General features: G+C 46.3%; 1 protein-coding gene across 2 annotated transcripts in view; it reads right to left on the minus strand.

The window, feature by feature from the left end:
- FOXK1 (forkhead box K1) overlaps positions 1–9,561 on the minus strand; it is a 57,208-nt gene extending 47,647 nt beyond the window's left edge. The window contains exon 1 of one of the 2 annotated variants that reach the window (XM_065644831.1): positions 9,043–9,561. In XM_065644831.1, coding sequence (XP_065500903.1) covers positions 9,043–9,428 — 386 coding nt within the window. In that variant the 5' untranslated portion in view covers positions 9,429–9,561. The remainder of the gene's footprint in view (positions 1–9,042) is intronic. The other variant, XM_065644830.1, reaches the window with a different exon arrangement.
- Positions 9,562–20,556: the final 10,995 nt, after the last annotated feature.

Raw genomic sequence — 20,556 nt, forward strand, 5'->3', positions numbered from 1 at the left:
TTGCGCATGTTTCTAACAGCCAGTTTGCATATGCCATGTTTACACAAAACACCAAAAACGTTAGCAACACTTTTATTGAACCACCACACATTAGGAATTTTCTCCTAAGAATTCCTGATGCCTGGAGGCGCAGGAAGCTGAAGCTTCAGGAAGCTGAAGCCTTCGGCGCTTGCCTTAATATTCCATAAAGACAGACATCAGCAGCAAAGCACATGCCAGCCTTTGACTTCCTTTGCAGGACTTCGCAGTGCTAAACCAATTTCGCTACGGCTGGTCTCGTTGGATGGTGTCTGAGGGAGACATAGTACAAGAGAGTTCGCAATTAAACAGCTGAATGGCCAAGACAGAAGGAGGCAGAGCCACCCAATTGCCAGGCTTGTTGACAGTCAACACCCCTTTACGCACGGTGGGCGGGCAGACAATCCAAGGTACACCACCTTACGCAAGCCATGAAACAATTAAAATAAGAAAAAAGATCAATAAATAAAGAGCGGTTGGCACATCTCCCACACCAAGACTCTACCCTGACTAGTTTGGGCTACACCTCAAACTGAATACAAGAAGCAAAACCATTTTTGGTCTACCCGTCAGGTGGAAACAAAATTTGCTTTCTCTGCCTAATCCTTTTCTCCTCCCACACAATCAGGATTTTGAGTGTTTAAAAGTCCATAGTTCTTATGCCCTCGAGAGAGGAAAGGCCTTAAGTTGCTCAAGAACAATTCCTTTAGCAAGTGCACAAACTGGCTCTGCAGGGAGTCCAGTCCTGCTTAGTCAAAATGTTGGTGGCTTCCATATGTGGCCTTAAGGAAGACAGAAGATTAAAACAGTTTGTGTGGGATGACTTCTCAATGCTCTCTTTAATTTAAAGTTGCACAAAGCAGAAAAAAGGGGTACAGCTATAATGTTATATTTCAGAGAGAAGGGGGGGATGTCCTTTTCACAGTGCTTAGACCACCTCTGCAAGAGTTTTTGTCTCCTCATTCTGTTCCAAAAGACAGAGTGGATTATATTTGTACATTGTTAAAATAGTCTCTTAATGCTAGGTGATTCTTGAAATGGGATAATAAGTGGTAACAATATGCTTAAAGTTCTATTCCACTTATCCTCCTATCCTCATCACAGTCGATATTAACAGAGGCAGACAAAGTCCATCTTTGCTCCCTCAGTAAGGCAGAACTACCACTTAATTTCTACGTTTATTTCTCCCAAACTGTCAAGATGTCCTCAAACAACACGAAAATTACATATCTGGCACATTTAAAGGAGGGAGGAAAACCACCAGAGTAAATCACGCATACACAACAAATGACAACCCAAGAAATTAAACTCGCTTTTAAATTACTAAAAATAGAACAGGTAGCGGGGGGGCTATCAATCAAATCTTAGAGTTGCTGAATATTCAAAGAAAAGGCTTCTAATAGAGTGCTCTCTCAAGACTGCTTGAAATTTTTATGATAAAAAATGCAAGAGAACATGAAAAAAGGAGCAGTAGGATAATGAAGAGCAAAATACACAAGACAGAAGTGGATACAGAGTATTAATTAGGCCATTAAGATCCTTTAATGTTTTACTGTCCAATAAAATATGTATTTCATAAAAATTAAGCGCCATGCAGAAGGAAGGCACACATGCATTTTACTGAGCTGTTCTGAAGAAACTGAAGACATGAATTACTAGCAAAAAACATTTGTGGACAAGAGTGAATAGACATTAGGGAAAAAAAAAGATGTATCTGTACTATGAAAACAAAGAATATACTATTGGATAGAAATTTTCACTCTCATTTACCTAAGTGAGAGATTATTCTGCTCTATAAGCATCTCATCAGTCTGGTTTTATAAGGGGTTTGATGTCAATTGAAATAGGGAGACTTATAAACACTTGAAAAAACTGTTTAGTGATTAAGACTGAATTATTAACTGAAGGGAATGCATTAAGACCACACAATAATTTGTACTCACAATTAGTCGATTAACCAAATCTAGAAGTACATTTAGATGTCTCTTCATAGCCCACATTCAGAAGACAAAACAATTGCTTCAACTTCTTCATCTTATAGATTGGTTCAAACCATCACGGCAAAACCTCCGGCCCCCTGTGTTTGTTGGTGTCACCTGGTACATCAGGGCCCACCAGCCACTTCAGATACATAAAACAACATTTAAAAGCTCCCTAAACTCACCAGCCAGAACGCAACGCACAAGCTCAGCAGTGTTCTTATGGTACTCACTGCCTGTCCTTCATGTAGGCAATTGTAAGACAACAAAGACCATAACCATCCAATACACTGTGGACTAAGCTCTGCAGCATATTTCGCTTTCACATTACTTTTTTTAAGTCGTTTTGAAGTAGTAATCCTGAAGTGGATATCCGAGCCACGAGTCTGCAACCTTAGGAAACCCTCAGAAAACTGCTAGATGCGTGAGGACTAAACCAAAGAAAATAAAACAAAGCCAGTATTAGGTATGGCTACATAGGCTTCTGTGCTCCAGACTAAGAAAAAGGAGAGCAAAGAATCTGTACTAAAAGCAAACGAGATAATTCCTCTCCTTTTTCATTAACATTGCCAGCTCTAGAACCATGTGATTTTTTTTTTTTTTTTTTCTTTTTCAAGCCACATTTCCACTTGGATTTGGAAGGGAAATCTGGCTCCTGCACATCTAACCAGCAGTAAGGTGATGCTCGGTTCGTTCAGCATTTCTGGTGACAATGTCCCTTGGCTCCGAGTGCTGAACACCCAAACGCTGCCTGCACGGCCACTTCTGAGAGCTACAAGGAGCTCAAAGCAAATTAGTACATGTCAGAAGAATTGATATGGAGCTGAGTGCTAGCAGAGATCCACCCTGAACAAGAAAGTCAACTGGAGAGAACTGTCAAATCTCTACAAGTGGCTTAACAAGCACGTAACCAGCCTATAGCTCTTTGTTACCCCCTAGTATTGAGTGCAAGCCCCCCAAGCACAGAGTTGAACGCACTTGCCAAACTCCACACTCTGCAATTGCTGCAAAAACTCTTCTGTTAACAGCAGACGCTAATTACTACACATAGGCCAGTAATAAGACTTTATTTGCATGGTATAAGTAGTAAATTCAAGTAGTTTCCTGTTCTTTACCAACATCCTGTTGCCACATCTACTCCTCCAGGAAACTGCAGCACCGAGCGAGAGAATTTGGCATCCCACAGAACAGCTCTGACGCCAAATGGCTATCAGAGCACAGTTACTAGGAGCTTGCTTACAAAGAAGACAATCACATTAATCTGGTTGTCATTTACGCTTTCAGTTATTCGGTGCGAGAGTGTGTCCCCCATTTTCTGGAAGGGGGAAAAAAGAAAAAGGGCGAAAAAAGCATTGTTTTGATTTGTTACTCGAATTCAAAACAGACACTGTGCAGTGAGGTTGCTCACACAGCCGGCTCCAAAATAACCAAGATATGAATTACTGCAGGTTTCATCATTTTTATTTCTGTTTTCGTACAAGCAAAAACTCTCACACTCATTCATCCCCTAGATTTATATAAAAACACAACAGTACTAACTGGAAGAATCCCACAGTCAGCTGAGCATCCATGTAATGACTGAGAGTTCGCTAATACAAAGATGTTCCACGAGCGAAACTCGAATCTACGTCTAAGCCTTTACAGCTGAGACTCTGCACAAGAATGTACAAGACAAGTGTGGCATGTTCTGGTTAGATTAATCTTTTAATAATCAACACTTCAGCTAAACTGAACCAAGCTTGGTTTAAAAGGATATATAAGCGAACATACACTGAGTTTTGCATAGCGTTAGTTTATATTCACAACCTGACCTACAGCACAGCTATTTTTGAATCAACAAATTGAGCAGTACTTCCACACGAGAGAAGCTTTCCTTAAACGTTTAATATAACTCATGACAAATCGAGCTGCTTAGCCAAAAATTACTTGACATAAAGTCCATAATTAAAACCAAGTGATCTTTTATCACCATCTTGCTGTGCACCAAAAAAACCCTGTTCTCAAAGACAGTCTTTGAAATCAAACAACAGCATGAAAAATATAAGATGAAGCACTAAGACAGCAAATCTTTACAGAGTTTCTAGTGAGAGTAAAACCACCATCCACAAGTTGCAGCAAAGCAAATGATGCATTTCAAACAAAGAACAAAAAAGTGGTTGCAAATGCAGATTACGCAATACTTAAGAAGTAAAACTACACGAGGAGTTATCACAGTCATATGCAGCATTTCAGAAACAACTGGTTCTGTAGTCATGGTTATGCGGTCAAAACGTTTCTTTAGTGTTTGTATGTACAGCCCCCGAGATGTCAGGACACCCGCGCTCACACACCCCACGATGGCATCATTCTAACCACAAGAATGGAGGCCCAGTGGTTAGTGAGGTCCTCAAAACACTGCTATACATTGGGTATCTCTCTGTTTTTCTGCATTATATCCATTTTTTACTTCAATTTGTGCCTCCGGTTACTGGCTAACAGACTGCACAATCTCACTTTGAAAGGGAAATGAAAAGACTGTTGGATGTAGGTCTCAATTTTCCGCTTGGTTACTAAACCCCAGTTGCAGAGACGCCCCCGCTACCCAAACGCTGAAGCCAACTTGTGTATTGGCAATACAGAAAGATTAAGGCACACATCAAATTTTGTGAGAGCAGCACCTCGATATGTGCTCAGAGGACTGGACTATTTATTTTTGTCAAGTTTATTAAGTACATAAGAAAATCCCATTACACATAAAGCAGCATGCTCTTAATAAAACCTCATGTGCACAGTAAGTTTTCGATTTATAATGGGGCTTATATACATAATAAATTTATTTTAACTCCATGCTTTAATTTAATTTCATACATCCATATATTTACTACACTTACATTTTACACTCAAACTACAAAACTTCTCCATTTATTTCTTCCATTTCCTATAAGCTAAAAGAACTACAGATTTTAAAACTTATTTTTATGCTTAGAAATCTCGTACTGAAAGTATCCATTTACACTGAAGAACACAAACTTCAGGCTCCATTAATAGCGCTACTGCAAACATACAAAACGGTCACAGAAGCAATAACCAAATATCCCATGAAATATTCACAGACAAGCACCATTTTCCAATCTATTGAGCTCCCAGTTCAGAAAGCTCAAGTGTTATTACCAGGCTATGCTCAATCAACATTTGCAGTTTTCAGTCAATAGAACTTTTGTACTTAAGAGTATTTGAAAACTTGACCCATAGCTGCTTAAAATTTGGGTTAGCAAGCTTAACTTTCAAGTCTTTCAGTTCCTTGGTTCTGAGGAGAAAGAAAAATAAATAAAAAAAGCTTATTTTAGTTACTGCAAGTTTCCAACTTGTCATTGTCACTGCTTTCAAATATTGAGTAAATTTTGAAGGTATCAGAGAAAAAGATAATAATTCAGCATTAACCTGATCCTGTAAACACCTAATTAGATTGTAAATTTGAAAAAAATACTGTCTTCAGCAGGAAAAAAGTACTCCAGCTAATGGATCCTGCTGTATCTTATATTTTCACTTGTATCAACAGTTTTTAAAATCTAGCAGATACCCTACTGAGAGTCTTGAGTTGCTTTGTAACAGAAAAATACTTACATATTTATCCACAGATTTCCAGCTTCCACTAGCACAGCTAAAAATGTTTCTAGCAAGCCTTAATTTGATTTAAAGCACTTATTTTTGATCTAATTACTTCCATAATTTCACCTTGATTTATATTTGTAATGCCTGCTGTAGTGTGGCACTCAGGTTAATTAAATAGATTAAGGGGTCTTCAGCTGTACTTCTTCCACCCACTTTGTTTCTAACTACCATTAACCTCTAGGAATTGCCCTCCTTGTTGGTCATTATTGTTTAATTATACTTCATAGTTATGTCATCACATCTGTGAAATATAATCTTCCTTAACAACACAGCTGTGAAATATGATACTCTGGCCCAGCAGTGGAATTCTGGTTACGGCAGATTATACAGACACATGATGTCGATGGAGGAAGCGATAGGAAACTTTGAACAGGTCTATTGTGTTCGGAGGTACGAACAGTCTTCAAGAAAGGTCTCAAACTCTTCCTCTTTCCTCCCTTCCCCACCCCTCCTGACAAAACCTTCCGTCGATTTTAGGAATAACCTCTTCTAAACTTAGAGGCCTTACAACAGAGAAGCTTCATACAGAAAAAGTGAAGTGAGAAGAAACCTCAGAAATATAATCTAGGAGTCTAGGATTTATTTTTTTAACAGATAGTATGAATACCATCTGAAAGACACTTTCTTCCCTGGAACCATCTGCTTCCATTCATGATCTCATGATGCACAAGCACCTCCTTTGCTTGTAATAAACAGCAGCAGTGACTGCATTGGCCCAAACCAAACAGGACTTTGTGTATTTCTGCTGTACTTTACAGGTGGGAATTAAAAACCAACCAAACAAAAAGCCAAACCAAACAACCACCACCACCAAAACCAAAGGGGAGACAACTATTCAAACAACTGGTTCATAGAAGATTACCAGCAAGAGCTCCCCACATCACAAGGACCTCCCATATAAATTACTGAATGGAATAGCCATTAATTCCTGAAATTTAATATAAACTGCACATTCTGCTGATAGATGTAGAAGGTGTGGCTGTATCAAACAGGACAGTAGTGTCACCATAAAATAATAGAAAAAAAAAATAGAGTTTGTACTGTAAAGTCTGTGTACTAAGACTTGTCTTTGTCCTCTTTTTGACAACATTAGTTGGCTAGCAGTGGGTATATAGACTACTTCACAGAAAAGAAATGGCACCAACCTTTTTTTTTACTGAGGGGAATAATATGTCTATGTATGTGTGTGCGTGGGTGACTGGGAGGGAATTGTCTGATTTTTAAAGAGTGGAGATAACAGGGACAGAACAACTGTTTACATCCTCAATCAAGACTGTGCATACCAAGCTACAACAGCATTTTTTTCTCCTGGTCTGGGTTACAAACCCTTGACTGGCCAGCAGAGGCAAGGAGTTGTTTACCTGTTAGAAGCAAGGGGGCAAATTCCTTTAGATTGATACAAAACATTTTCCTACTCTGGCAGTCAGAAAGGGAGGAGCAACAAGTTTATTTATGTAGCTCAAACAGCGGCCAAGCAAAGAGGATGCCTTATTGTGCAGAGTTCATAACTGTACACTAAACTCCTCCCTTTAAAGCAATGAAGAATGAAAATTGCCGTTCCCACTCCAGGAGTCACGAGCAAATGGAAGGGGAGAGAAATAAGCAGCCAAGTCCCTGCTTGAGAGAGTTTTCAAGCACAATGCTTATGATTAACCAAATGAAGAAACAGAATGACTGGGAGGAGGGAGCTCACACAGATAAACTCAGAGCCAGAGGGAGCAACAACAGAAATGCCCTGGGCTTCAGGTGGTCTTGTTTTACAAAGCACGATTAATTAAACAGACACTAAAGGACATCTCTTTTAAAAAATGAAACACGTTACAAAGCAAAATGCCTCAGAGAGAAAGCAGCTGGGGAGTTATAACTAAATTACTAAGTACAAAATGAAGCAGCCTGCAGAGGAAATGAGTAATTAAAAAACCCTCCCCTGAGCAACAGGCTAGCGAGAGAGGGATAACTCCAGGACCCTTGTGCTGGAGGTAAACAGCATCGAAGCCAAAACCCGTCAGATGAAAACAGATGTTTTACACAAACAAGGAAAGCCGAGTGGAACATCATGAAAACCCAAACTCCGGCCTTTACAGGGTGCTTTCACTCAAGAGACGGCACTAGGCACAGCCTGTGTGGTACAACCTGAAGAGATACAGGAATTACATCACCCACCATCACCACGCTGCCAGCCCAGGGGTGAAGCTCTGCAGTGCTGGACAGTGCTCAGGAACCATAAACAAGGTTTTCAGAGGAAGAAATAGATTTACATCAACCTCATTCTTCTCTCTGCAAGAGAGTTTATCTAAAACACAGCACAACCACCTCCCTGCTAGCACAGAAAACCCTTCTGCAGGCCCCTTCCTCAATGAAGAAAAGACACCTTGGGCACCTGCTCACCAGGGCTCCTGGTGAGCAACATCACCCCTGGCCTGGCCAACTCCCTCTTTTGTCTGTTATCCCAGAGAGACACCAGGAACAACATCCAACTTGCCAACCCCAGAATAAGCACTCTGGCAAAGTGATTTTCCAACTTTTTCCACTGGGTCTTTTCCAGGGAAGACAAGCCCTGGGTGTAGCAAGTTTTAGCTCGCTGACAAGCGTGCTTCTTCTCCCATTTATCTTTTGGAAATCCCTTAAGGGCCGGCAGTTGAACATGAGTCTGTTGGCAGGCAGGCATGGAGGACGACGACCATGGGGTCAGCCCTCTGGAGAAGCACCCTGCGGAAAGGGACCCACGCTTATTCCCCAAATGTGGTTCCCTCAGAGGGAGCAGCCCCAGCCCTGACGAACATCATCCCCTTTCTCAGTTGTGGTCGGCAGCAAGGTCAGGAAGGTGAGGACATCTCCTGCTGACATTGAGGCAGATCCACTGGTAGGTCACCAGGCGGACATTCCTCACCACCACCTCCAGCCCTCCACCAGGTGAGGGTCACTCTGCCATTCATTGCAGACTGTCCCTCACCCACCACGACCAACTTCAAGTGACGGGTCCCTCACCATCCCCTCAAGCTCTTTGTGGTCTGGGGAAGCCCTCAAGGCCATTTTCTTCACAGGCAGTCCCTCACCGTCCCCTCAGGCCCGCTGTGGGCAGGGGGATCCCTCCGTGTCTCTCTCATCCACGGTGGCCCCTCACCAACTCCTCAAGCGCTTCTCCTGTCAGACCTGCGTCCCCTCCGTGGGGTGGAGGCACCTCACTATCTCCTCGGCCGGGCCAAGGGACCCCTCACCGTCCCCTTCCTCTCCACCCAGACCCGGGGTCCCTCTCTGCCCCCTCAGGCCCTTCCCCGGGTCTCTCCCCGCAGGCCTCGGGCTCCCCCTCTCCCTGCGGAGCGGGCCCAGCCCCGCGGGCTCCCACCACCTCCCCGCGGGGCCGCCGCCCCCGCGCCCCCGGCCCGGCACTCACTGCGGCGGGAGCTGTAGGGCCGGGCCGCCGCGGCGCTGGAAGGCGCCGTCCACGAAGACGCCGTTCTTGCCGAGGCAGCGCAGGTAGAAGTGCGGCTCCTGGAAGCTGAGCTGCAGGTGCCGCCGGGAGATGAAGCTGGAGTGCCCCATGTTGACGTCCACCGAGCCCTGCGAGGAGTTGCGGCCTATGGTGACGGCCGGCTGCCGCATGAGGAACTCGAACTCGCGGCCCTGCAGCCGCGCCAGCACCGGGCCGGCGGAGGCGGCGGCGGGCGGCCCGGCCGGGGGCGGCGGCCCGGGAGGGGGCGCCGCGGCGGGGCTGCAGGGCGCCGAGCGCAGCGCCAGCAGAGCCCGCGCCCCGCTGCTGTCCTCCCCGACTTCGGCCATGTTCCCAGGCAGGGAGCGAGCCAGCGTGCCGGCCTCCGGGGCGGAGCCGGCGGGGCGGGGAAGCGGGGCGGAGCGGGAGGCCAGCCCGCCGCCGCCGCCACCGCCTTCCCCTGCCTCCCCGGCAGCACCGCCGGGCCCGGCCGCCCCGCCGCGGTTTATGGCGCGGGGCGGGGACGCAGCGCCGGGCTCGGCGGGGGCGCGGCGCCTCCTGCAGGCCCGGGCGGGCCGGCTGCGCTGGGCGCCGGTGCCGGCCCTCGGGCAGGTGCTGAGGGAGCGACCCCTTCTGAGGGGCCTCCCACCACCTTGGCCCTGAACCTGGCAGAAAAAAAGCTTTCTGCCGGGTCCGGGAGTTGAATCACCCCCTAAACTGCCCCGTTCCCCTGCGCTGGAGAAGTGCCCCCACCCCAAAGCCCTCCCTGCTTTCTGTGGGGCAGGGGCACATCCACCCCACGGCCGGTACGGTGTTTTCAAACCGACCTAGGCCGGGTGAAGTGGCGATTTGTCGCCTCTTCGTGTCACGACACCAAAACCCAACCGCACTTTCAGACGGGGATTAAATTCCAACACGATTTTAGTATCCCTGGACGGTTTGCAAAGGCTTGCTGAGAGAGGCAGATTCATCCCAAATACACAAAGGTGTGAATTTAAAACACCTTCATACACTTTTATAGAGCTTTTATATATATATTACTATATACACTCATGTATATACTCGCATAGTGTTTTTATACTCTTAGCTTTATACTCGTATCGGTTTTTTTAATAAGGTAGCGTGCGTAGATTGTTTAGCTTGTATTACATGATTTCTTCAAATCACTTTTTATATAATTTTTTTATATGAGTTATATGAATCATAAAGGCGACGTTCTTGGATACAATGGCATGTATTTGGATCATGTACATACTGTACTGTTTAGATTATCAAGATGAAACAGGAAAAACTTTTCTATATAGGTGAGCCAGTGGTACTTTGCAGAATTTCAAATTGTTAAGTAACCAGAAAATACAATAAATTTGAGAATCCTGGGAGGGCGAGCAGCTGTAATTGCTTATTGCTTCGGCTCGTGTGGGGAACGCAGCAGCTCGTAGTAAGGCTGCTCGACAGCTTAGAGGAGACGGGGAAAAAAAAATCCCGTAACCGGTCAAAAGTGCAGAGCAAATTTCAACTGCGAAGACTGTAATTAAATGAGCTGGAATCAGTCCAGGACCACAAGGTTAACATCCCCGTTCCTGGAACATCTTCCCTGAGATGTTTAATGACTGCTGAGCAGTCGGGACCTGAATTAGACATCTCACCCGAGACACCATCTTCAGTAAGTGTGCTCTTTGCCACTACAGTTCAATATCAGCCGAGAGGAAGAAAGAAAAGCACTGTCTAACAAAACACCAATACCGCTTCCTACGCCTCGGCATCTGCTCTCCAGCAGGTCTCGGCCGAGCCAGGAACAGCAAAAGGCTGCAGTCCCCAGGGCAGGAGAGGGAGGAAAGGCATCCCTGGAGGGGGCACAGGGAGGTGGACACATGAAGTGGCCATCCTGGAGGCCTGGAATTAAATTACAGCCAAAATAGTGCTCTCAGAGGGTGAGGAATAAATAAGCGGGGTCAGGGCACGCAGCAGTGGCGTAACCTGGGCCCCGGTGGGGGGCTGCTCCGCTTGCACTTGTCTGCCTGAGCTCCTCTCCAGCTTCAAATTGCTCAGGATCAGCAAATGCTCGTGGCCAGAAATAAAATGTGGCCAGGTGAGAGCCGGAGTCGCACGCTGTGTGACAGGAGAGCTGGCTCAGGCCTTTTGCACTTTCACACCGGGGTGAGGGTGCTGATAAGTGTGCTTAAAAAGGGGCCCGAGCTGGCAGGCAGGTGTGCGGGAGCAGGTGAGGTGGGACCTCCTATCACAGCAGCGTCTGACCTAACAAAAAAAAAAAAAAAAAAGAAAGAAGCTCCAGAGAGATTTTAATTCATGTCTAAGACTTTTCTCAAGCCCAAAATCATGTCATTTGACCAGAAGGAGCCTGAAAGGATCAGAAATAGGGTGAGGCTGTTATCAGATGTTGTCAGTAAATGTTTCCACGGCTGCACGGTAAAATGCATTGTGGGCAGGCGAGGCAGGAGCCAAGCCTGGCATGGCCAGGAGCCAGGCGGTGGTTCCAAATCCAGGAGGTGCAAACAGCCCCGCGGACCCATCTGATGTGGGGCCAAGAGGTGTGTCCTGCCAGGGCTGGGCCCTGTTACCTCTCCCACATCAGATACAGGCTACGGATTTCTGCAGCTCTGCTCCGGGAATAACCCGAGGGCTGGCACGTGAGGCCGGCTGTGAAGATCCTCGTGCTGCTCTGAGGCTTCCCGAGCGCCTAGGGCAGATGGGCTGTGGAGCTGGGGATGACGATGGGTACATCCACATGTGTCACGGCCACTCTGCAGCCACCGAGACACTCCCGCTTCACGAATCGGTGAGATTCTTCTTCTAACAAGTCCCTTTATTTCTGCCTGGAAATTTCTTGAGTGGAATTTGCTGCTTAAGCCAGTGCTGCTGCCGAGATAAATCCCAGCTTCATGCAAAATGCAATCAAGCGGTGTATGGAAACAGGATTCCTCTGAGCTGCCTGATGGGTTGTGCTTAACATCGTGTCTCACCAGCGCGTCCGCCTGCGGCATCCGTTCCCTAAGCTCCTTGTGCTGTGAGGAACAGAGCGCTCTGCTCAGCAGCCTCCAACGCTCTGCTTGGCTCTAATCCACCCAGCGACAGCATCAAACCAAGGGCTCTTCAGACAAGGAAACGCTTTGCGCTCCTCCAGTCAACTAATCCTGCTTAAAGTCAAGCTGGCTGCCCCAATGTGAACGCCTGATGTAAATGCACACAAAATTGTTTGAATTAATCTCATCCTGTATGGCTGGATTGACTTTAAAGTGGTTAATTTTCCTCAGCAGAGTTTTAGACAGATATGTCTGCAGGTGTGGCCAAACTTCCTGACTCTACAAGTCGCCTACCAAAATATTCATATGGCCGGGAGCTGCCAGCCAGGTACCACGAGCCAAGGGGTGGGAGCAGCCCTAGCAGGAAATGGGTCTGGTGGGGGGACAGCACAGTCCTTGTGTCATCCCTGCAAGGTGACCAGGCACTGAGGCAATACTCGGATGTGGAATGGCACCTTGGCCATCCCCAGCCATCCAAACTGGCCGGCTGTGTGCTTGCTCCAGCCGTGACTGTGCTCGGGCACTAGCATGATGCGATGCCGAGACCCTGTACAAGTGTGACTGCTTGTGCACATGCAGAAATAATCCCTCCTGGCACTTTGTAGAGACACCTTGGGCCATTTCGAGATGCCACCCTGCTCTGCCATGTATGTGCAATAGAGCGATGTGAACCAGGAGGAGAAATAAAAAATTCAAACAAAGCAGCTGGGAAGGGGACGGTGAGAGCAGAAAGGAGCTGGGATAGAGTCGGTGTTACTCAGAGAGCGTTACAAAACCTGACTGTCCTTTGTCAAATATTTGTTTGACAGTGTGTCATCTCTGACTGTCTCAATACAGTGATACACACAGCAGGGATCTGGTGCTATCAGTTGTCGGCAAATGAATGTAATGGCTTGTTATGGTCACCCAGGTACCACTTTGTTGGGCAAACACAAATCTTGCAAAAACAGTGATAAAGGTAAATTTCAGCATTTATCTGCTGATTAGCATCTGCTTGAAAACAGTTTCTCTAACTGAAATGCGGCATTTCTATAGCACTTCATTCAGCTCTTGCTCGCTATTCTGGTGAACAAGACTGAATACATATTTATCAAGCCCCAATTCAGCAAAGAAGCTGCCCGGCTTCGACACCGCAGGAAATCTGTTCTGCCCCCAGACCGAAGCATAATTGAAAAGCAGCTTCGGCAGAAAGGAACGATGTGAGCTGCACGCTGGGCGTGAGCTGCTTGATGTATTTACCCAGCAGCTAGACAACACGTTGATGCTCACAATGAAAGCCAGGCTAATGCACACAGCCCTGACCTGGGGAAGGAGGAGGAGAGGAGAGAAGGAAAGCAATTATTCTAAGGAAAAGAGACGACTGGCTCCACGCTAGCCCCATCCAACATTTCTCCTGAGCGCAGTGCCAGTCTGACAGGGTGAAGGGCGATAGGGCTTCCACTGATGTAAAGTGTGCGTCGCTAGCAAGCGAGCAGAGGCTTCAGCACCCGCATCACACAAATACTTCAATAAAATACAAAAGAAGAGGGCAGTGTTCCCTCAAATTCCTGCCCAGCTCCTTGCAACACTTGTCCCTTTCCCTTCCCTCAGCCATCAAGTAGGTTTTAAACGCTGTTGTGGTTTTTGTCCAAACCGATTTGAAGCAATGTAAGTGATGCACAATGTGCCCTGTATCTGTGGAGCTACTTTCCCCAAAGCACCTGTGCTCAGGAGCAGCTTCACTTCTTTCTCCAGCTGGGTGGGTTTTAATTCTGCTTCCTGTCTCAGGGACATCACAGTGCTGTGACATAGGAGCAAAAAGGAGTTTGCACTTAGATATATCTGGTAAGATTTTCTTTTTAACCAAGCAGCTGCAAGAAGTTAAATAAAATTAATTGTTTTGAAACATAATCAGGTGCATGATAGTGTCTGTCTCACACAAGCACACATGCTTGCATGGTGTCTAACCCAGCCTCCGGTGGGATTTCTACCTGTTTTCTCAATTCCTTTGCAAGATCTGTGCTTTTATCCCTGACCCTCATGTCTCTCCAGTGACCTCCCTCAGTCCTGACCTGGGGCAGCCCATATAAATCTCATTTCCTGCAGAGGCTGCATCCACAATACAGATCTCTCACCAGGAGAGCACCTGCGATGCTCGCAGTGGCATCGAGGACGTGACCTGTCTGTGAGGCTCTGGGGAGCCCGGCGGAGCCGGGAGACCTGTAAATACCCCTCCTCGGTCAGAACAGCTTTGCAAATGTGTCACGGCAGCTCTGAGCCAGGTTTTAATCGAGATGGCCTGATAAGAAACGGTTTGCCTGTGGAAGAGGTGATAGAGAAACTCTTTCTTTTCCTGCACAGCTTTTAATCAGCAGAAGGTTGAACAAAACAACACCAGCGAGTAAGAGATGTGGTGGAGCAGTTATGATCTGGAAAGCTCACAAAGGATACAAACCCACCGTTTTTTTCCTAATGCCATTAGGCTGCTGTGCCGAAGGACGCAGTATTGGGGACAGAAAAAGCTTTGCAGACAGCAGGACCTAGCGCAAGGTGGGCACGGCTTAAACTTGGCCAGGGCTGCCTCCTGCAAGGTGCTGAGCGGTTCGTGCTGGGTGCTGAGCAGCGGCCTCAGTGCCTGGCGAGATGGGGCTAAATGAGATGCGGCATCTGTTACCTCCTTCCCAGGAGCAGCGGAGCCTGGGAAGATTGTTCTTTCTATAGCGATAAATTTTTTCATTTTTTAAAATCAGCTGTGATCCTGTTTACTGTAAACTCCAGTATTCTGGAAATGTTTCTGTCACAGTTTATTTAGGTTTCACAGGGATTTTTTTTTTCAAATCACACTTATCAAGAATATATTTTCACAGCAAGTTCTCTGAAATACAATGAAGACCTAGGAACATCTGATGCCCAGAGTTTGCCGTTCCCTAAGATATTATATGATCTGCTCATTCCCCATGCAGAAATGCTGTCACTTTTCTAGAATCCATGCCAGAGACCATCTGATGTATGATAGCCCATTTCAGAAAGCTTTGAACAAAACCATTTGTTGTCAAGATAACTTTACAAAAGCAGGACCATTTCATGGGTTGCGGTTAAAATAATTCATAAAATATACACTGGTGTGTGTCCTTCCAGCTTTAAAACCACTCAGCTAACTTACTTTCAATTTGGCTTGAAACTTAGACCTCAGTGAAATACATAACGCAAGCCAGGTCTGAATTATTTGCTTTAGTCCTTTTTGAATGATCTCATTTTCTCACTTTCCACCGATGCAAACAGAGGAAAAAAAAAAAGCCCACAGACTTTTCAACAGCTAAAACCAACCGAACCAATAAATACAAAATCTGATATCAAACACGAAGCATTTCAGCCCAAAAGGAATATGGTTTTGGACTTTTATGAGCAACCATAGCATATACTGCCTGTCGCTGCTGAAAACAAGCTCCATGCATTGTCTGGAGGGTTGGGAGCAGCTGGTCTTAAATATCTTGCTTTACAACCTGCCTGAGGAGCTAGAGGAGCCAGTAAAGCTACGGAATTTGCCCATTTGCCCATTTGAACAAAACCCACAGGACCTGTATGTTTAGTGTCCCAAACCTTATATCCTGATTCCCACCTGTGATGATATATCTATCTGATATACAGCCAGTGTAACACGCCGCCGAAACCACAGTGGTCACACCTGATCCCAGATTCCTATATTTTCATGGGCAGAAACAACACAGGGAAGGTCAGGGCAATTTGGAATCAGATCCAGACCCAGCAGGGTATGTGTATAAACAGTTTCCTTGCCGTGTCACCTCTATGTTATGACCCACCAGCCTGGACCCCGCGTTATCGCGGGCACCAGGGATGTCTGTGTTCCAGTGCTTCTTTAACCAATTCCCCCTCCAGAAATGGACAGCCTCCTTTTCTCTTTTAATTAGCTATCACCTGTCAACCTGCTGGATACCAAAAGCTTTTCTTCTGAATGGGAAAGAAAAAATCCCACTAGGCCAAGCCATGCCAGGAAAAAAGAAAAAGTCTGGATTCAGCCTTTCTCGCCCTGCTCAGGGCTCCTGCTTCAGAGCATCCCGGGGATGCATGTACACGCTGGACACCCTCCTGGCCAGGTTAGACCTAGAGGAAGGACATGGTGGCCGGTCTTCATGTGGTGCTTTTTCTTTTTTTTGGTCAAATAAGAGACAGGGGACCAAGGGCAGAGGTGGAAAGTACAGTGCCCTGACATGGACCCAAGCACAGAGTCCAGAGACCCATGTGGGTACAGCCCTGGACTTCAGCTGCTGAGTAGTATCTCAGTAGAGGAAATTTTAAGTCGCTAGGCATGAGGAAAAAATTTTTTGCAATGAGGGTGGTAAAATACTGTTCCAGGTTTCCCGGAAAGGTGGTGGATGCCCCACCCCTGGAGACATCCCAGGCCAGGCTGGACGGGGCTCTGAGCAACCTGAGCTGGTGCAGATGTCCCTGCTCATGGCAGGGGGGGCACTGGGAAGCTGGGAAGGGCCCTTCAACCCAAGCTGTTCTACAATTCTATGATTTGTAGGTTTGGCCATCAATGGGTTATCCATGAAGAAGGGACTAGCAGAGGTACTTGTAAACTGTATGTGCTTTCAGTGGGTCCTGAGCATCCTTTTGGATTACTTGAGCCTCCCAGAGGGGAGCAGGTGCTGATAAATGTCCTGTTCTTTTGCAGACTCCTCTAAAGCACTGAGCAAACCCAACCTTTGATTATGTTTCCAGCACTAATGCTGCTTCCCAGTAAAATCCTGGATTAAGTGTGCAACGCTCTCCTTTTCCCATTCTGTGCTCCCCTTTCCAATTGTTTGTGTTAGATATGTTGGTGCCATAAGGGCATTTGCTGTAAGTGCTGGAAAACCCTGGATTTACAATCATCATGCCTCGCTTTAAGGGCACAGCGTCAACTTTAGAAAAACATCTGCTATAAACAGTTTTACTTACATACATTACTAATAATACCATACAGTATTAAAAGTTAAAGGATTTAAAAAATCCAATTTACTTGTACTTCATCTTGGCCAGTGGAAAAAAATCAATGAAATGGGTCTCAGTTTTGTTTAGAGGAATTTTCACTTACCAGTTCCCTCATGCTACTGTTCTTGCATTATGGGCAGGAAGAGATGTGTTGACCTGTATAGAAAAAAACCTGTGCAACCTGGAAATTGAAAAAAAAAGGGAAAAGCCCTCCAAAACTAGGGAGAGAGAGAAATAAGAAGGCATGAAAACATGTCTATTGATTTTTTTTTAATAAATACATGTTTTACAGAAATGAAACATTTACTGAATTTAACCAAAGGTTTTTCTTCACCAACAAAATAATAATCATGTGAGAGTTTAATGGTTGAGTCGAATTCGGTTTATGTTAGCAGGAGATTACTGTTATGGAATAACCTTTGATGAAATTAAGGGTGTTATTTTTCTTTTTTAAAGGTAGGATTTAAACCCCCTAACTATTAGAAGTAACTTATAGAAAATTTGGGTCTTAGACAAAGTTTGTGTAAGTCAAACTAAAAGATAAAAATAGGAACTCTGTAGCCTTCAGAAATGCTGACTCTAACCCCACAGGCTCATTTGTTCCTGGGTTACGTGTTTTTGGGGGGCTACAGAGAGAAAAACCAAGGGAATGTGATTTGAAAGAGATTTATGCACATCGTTACCTTTATTTTCCATGTGGCCTGGAGTGGAAAGTAATTTGGTGAATGTCATCAGCCTCCTGCCACCTGCCTGCTGCTCCACCAGCAAACCTGTCCCCAGGAACAAGTTATTCCCAGAAAGGGCTGTTGGGCATTGGAACAGGCTGCCCAGGACAGTGGTGGAGTCACCATCCCTGGAGGGGTTGGACAGACACGGAGATGAGGTTCTCAGGGACATGGGGTAGTGCCAGGGCTGGGTTAATGGTTGGACTTGATGATCTTGAGGGTCTTTTCCAAAATGATTCTCTGAGTCTATCCCGTCCCCACTCAGCATCTGAACTTTGCTGGTGTGCAGCGATGGAACCAGCCCCCAGACGGGACCCTGCAGCCAGCAGTGCCGTGGCCCAGCCAGGATGGTTTTTCCCACCCGTGTCCCATCCAGGTCATGCTGGTTTAGTGCATCACCCGGCCAGGTGCAGACCCCAGGAACATGGAAGCCCCCAACCCTGAACCCATTGATTTTGGGGAGCTGCACACACGCCTTGCTAGGGTATGTGACAAGCCCAGACAGTGGGAGACCAGGGGTCGCAGGTCCCCCCAGACTCCCCAAGCCGTGCTGGAGCCCATGGTCCCTTCAGCCAATTTAATACCCAGCATCAGTCACCCTGGGGCGCAACTCTGCGTGATGGAGGCAGGTTTCCGTGGAGGTGCCCGACATTAGGATGGCAAAAGTGCTGGGTACCAAGTCCTTCCTGTCTTATTCATCCAGAAGCTGCTTTCCCTCATCATTTCTTCCCATGAGATGTTTGCTCAGAAGCCTGCAGTTGACATGCTGACCACTGGCAGTCAGTTCCTTTCGGAGGTGCCTTTTTGGAGCCTCAGCACATTCGGAGATACACGATTGTGTTGCTACAGCTGATGGCATGGAGACCACCCCTGGCAGCATGCTGGCTGATAGGGTACGATGCAAGACCTTATTGCTAAACGCCCATCGTGATAACTCGGTATTTTATTTTTTGCCCTGTATCCTGGCTGTAATAAATTGGAATGATGCTATCTCAGGCTTCGTCTGTGCTTCGCCCGGAGCTTCTAGCTAAAATTTGGCATTAGCAAAATGTGCCCCTGGAACAAGGCCTCATAAAATATTGTTAGGATTGCTAGGCAACCTGGAGGCATGTTGGGAGCTGAAAGGAGCCTAAGTGGGCGTAGCGAGCCTGCACTGGAGTCTCAGAAGAAAAAGAGAGGGTATTCTTTGTGTCTCTGTGCTGGCAACACTTTGTCTTTGATTTTCTTTTGGAAAGAGGTTGAGATACACCACTTCCACGTGCACAAAGGTACATATCTGTGTAATTGTTGGTGTAGTGGCCTCTAACCTCAGGTTAATCAGCTGGATGAGAAAATGCACCTATCCAGAGCCTTTCAATAGCAATAAAAGTAAAATGAAGTTTTGACCATCATAAAAATACCCATATTCCTGCTGCTTCTGTCTTCCAAGTGCTCCTTTTGCGAGAAAGTGGGGCCATGTTCAATAATAACTTGTTTTATATGGTCACCAAGGCATTACATCAGCCCCTTCTGCACCCTGCACTAGCACTTAATGCATACTGACTCTGGAAGGAAGAGAAACAAATAAAAAACTTAGAATTTATTGGCGGGACCTAACACGAGTAATCAGCTATTTGCAGATACATGCCAAAGAATAAAAAGAAAATTGAACTGGGATTGCAAGAACAAGAGGAGAAATTACTGTAGGTGTAAACAGGGGTGTTTTACTGTGGATTTCATTAGCTAAGATGCTAAAGTGAGTTTCTCGTTTACCCCTGCCTTCCTTCCAGCTCAAGCGCAGGAGATGCTGCCCCTTCACAAGGACACATGAGTCTGCACCTCGTCCCTCCAGGAACATCTCGTCTTGCCCAAAGGGCTCAAGCCAAGCAGCTCCAGCCCTTCCCTGGGCAAAGTCCTGCCTTGTTTTGCTTCCCCCCCAAGCCTCTAGCAGGCAGCCCCATGTCTTATGCTTTCCTTAGTGGAAAACCTGCAAAAATACCCACACTTTGGCAGCAAAACCAGCACCCACATGCTGAAGCTGCCCTTGAGACTCGGGCTTTCTTTCTATGGGTCCAGCGCTGCTAAAGGCAAATCTGGCAGCAGGTCCCATGGGAGGCGGACGAACCTCTGCTGAGAAACGCTGCTTGCCAGGCGCTGGCCTTCCAGCCAAGCTGAGGGTGCGATTTGTTTCCCAGTGCTTGATTTAGCATGTAATTTTGTGTTTCAACAGCCAGTGACCAAGCTGACTGACAAACACATCCATCTGCACAGAGCCCGTTGGGCTCCTCCGCATGAAGGGCTGCTCTCGCCAGGTCCTTTCCAGAGGTCATGGATGGCTCCCCCTCAATCTCCAGCACTCTCGGGTGTTTGAAATCCCCTATTCAGGAAAGCCCATCCCGCTTTCCTTCTGTACCCACACAGGCTTCATCTACTCCGTGTTCAGACTGGGAGTACTTACTCATGCAAAACATTCCATCAGTGCAAATGGGGGACACTGGAAATGAATGGTGGGAGCAGGAGCTGATGATTTTGACCCATCCTTTGTCAGTGAAAGCATATCCCAAGCCTCCCATGCTCCTAGATATTCCCATACGATACAGAAAGGGACTGTAATAAGCTAGATATGCATTTCCCAAGACCATTAATTAATATTACCAGGAGGCTGTTGTTGGGATGGGGCATACTGCATGACCTTTTTGTCGGAAGCTGTTCATGAGCTTTGTCTGGAAAAACAGAGAAATTATGGGAACAAACCTCAA

Source organism: Caloenas nicobarica, chromosome 14 (genome assembly GCF_036013445.1).
Source record: "Caloenas nicobarica isolate bCalNic1 chromosome 14, bCalNic1.hap1, whole genome shotgun sequence".
NCBI lineage: Eukaryota > Metazoa > Chordata > Aves > Columbiformes > Columbidae > Caloenas > Caloenas nicobarica.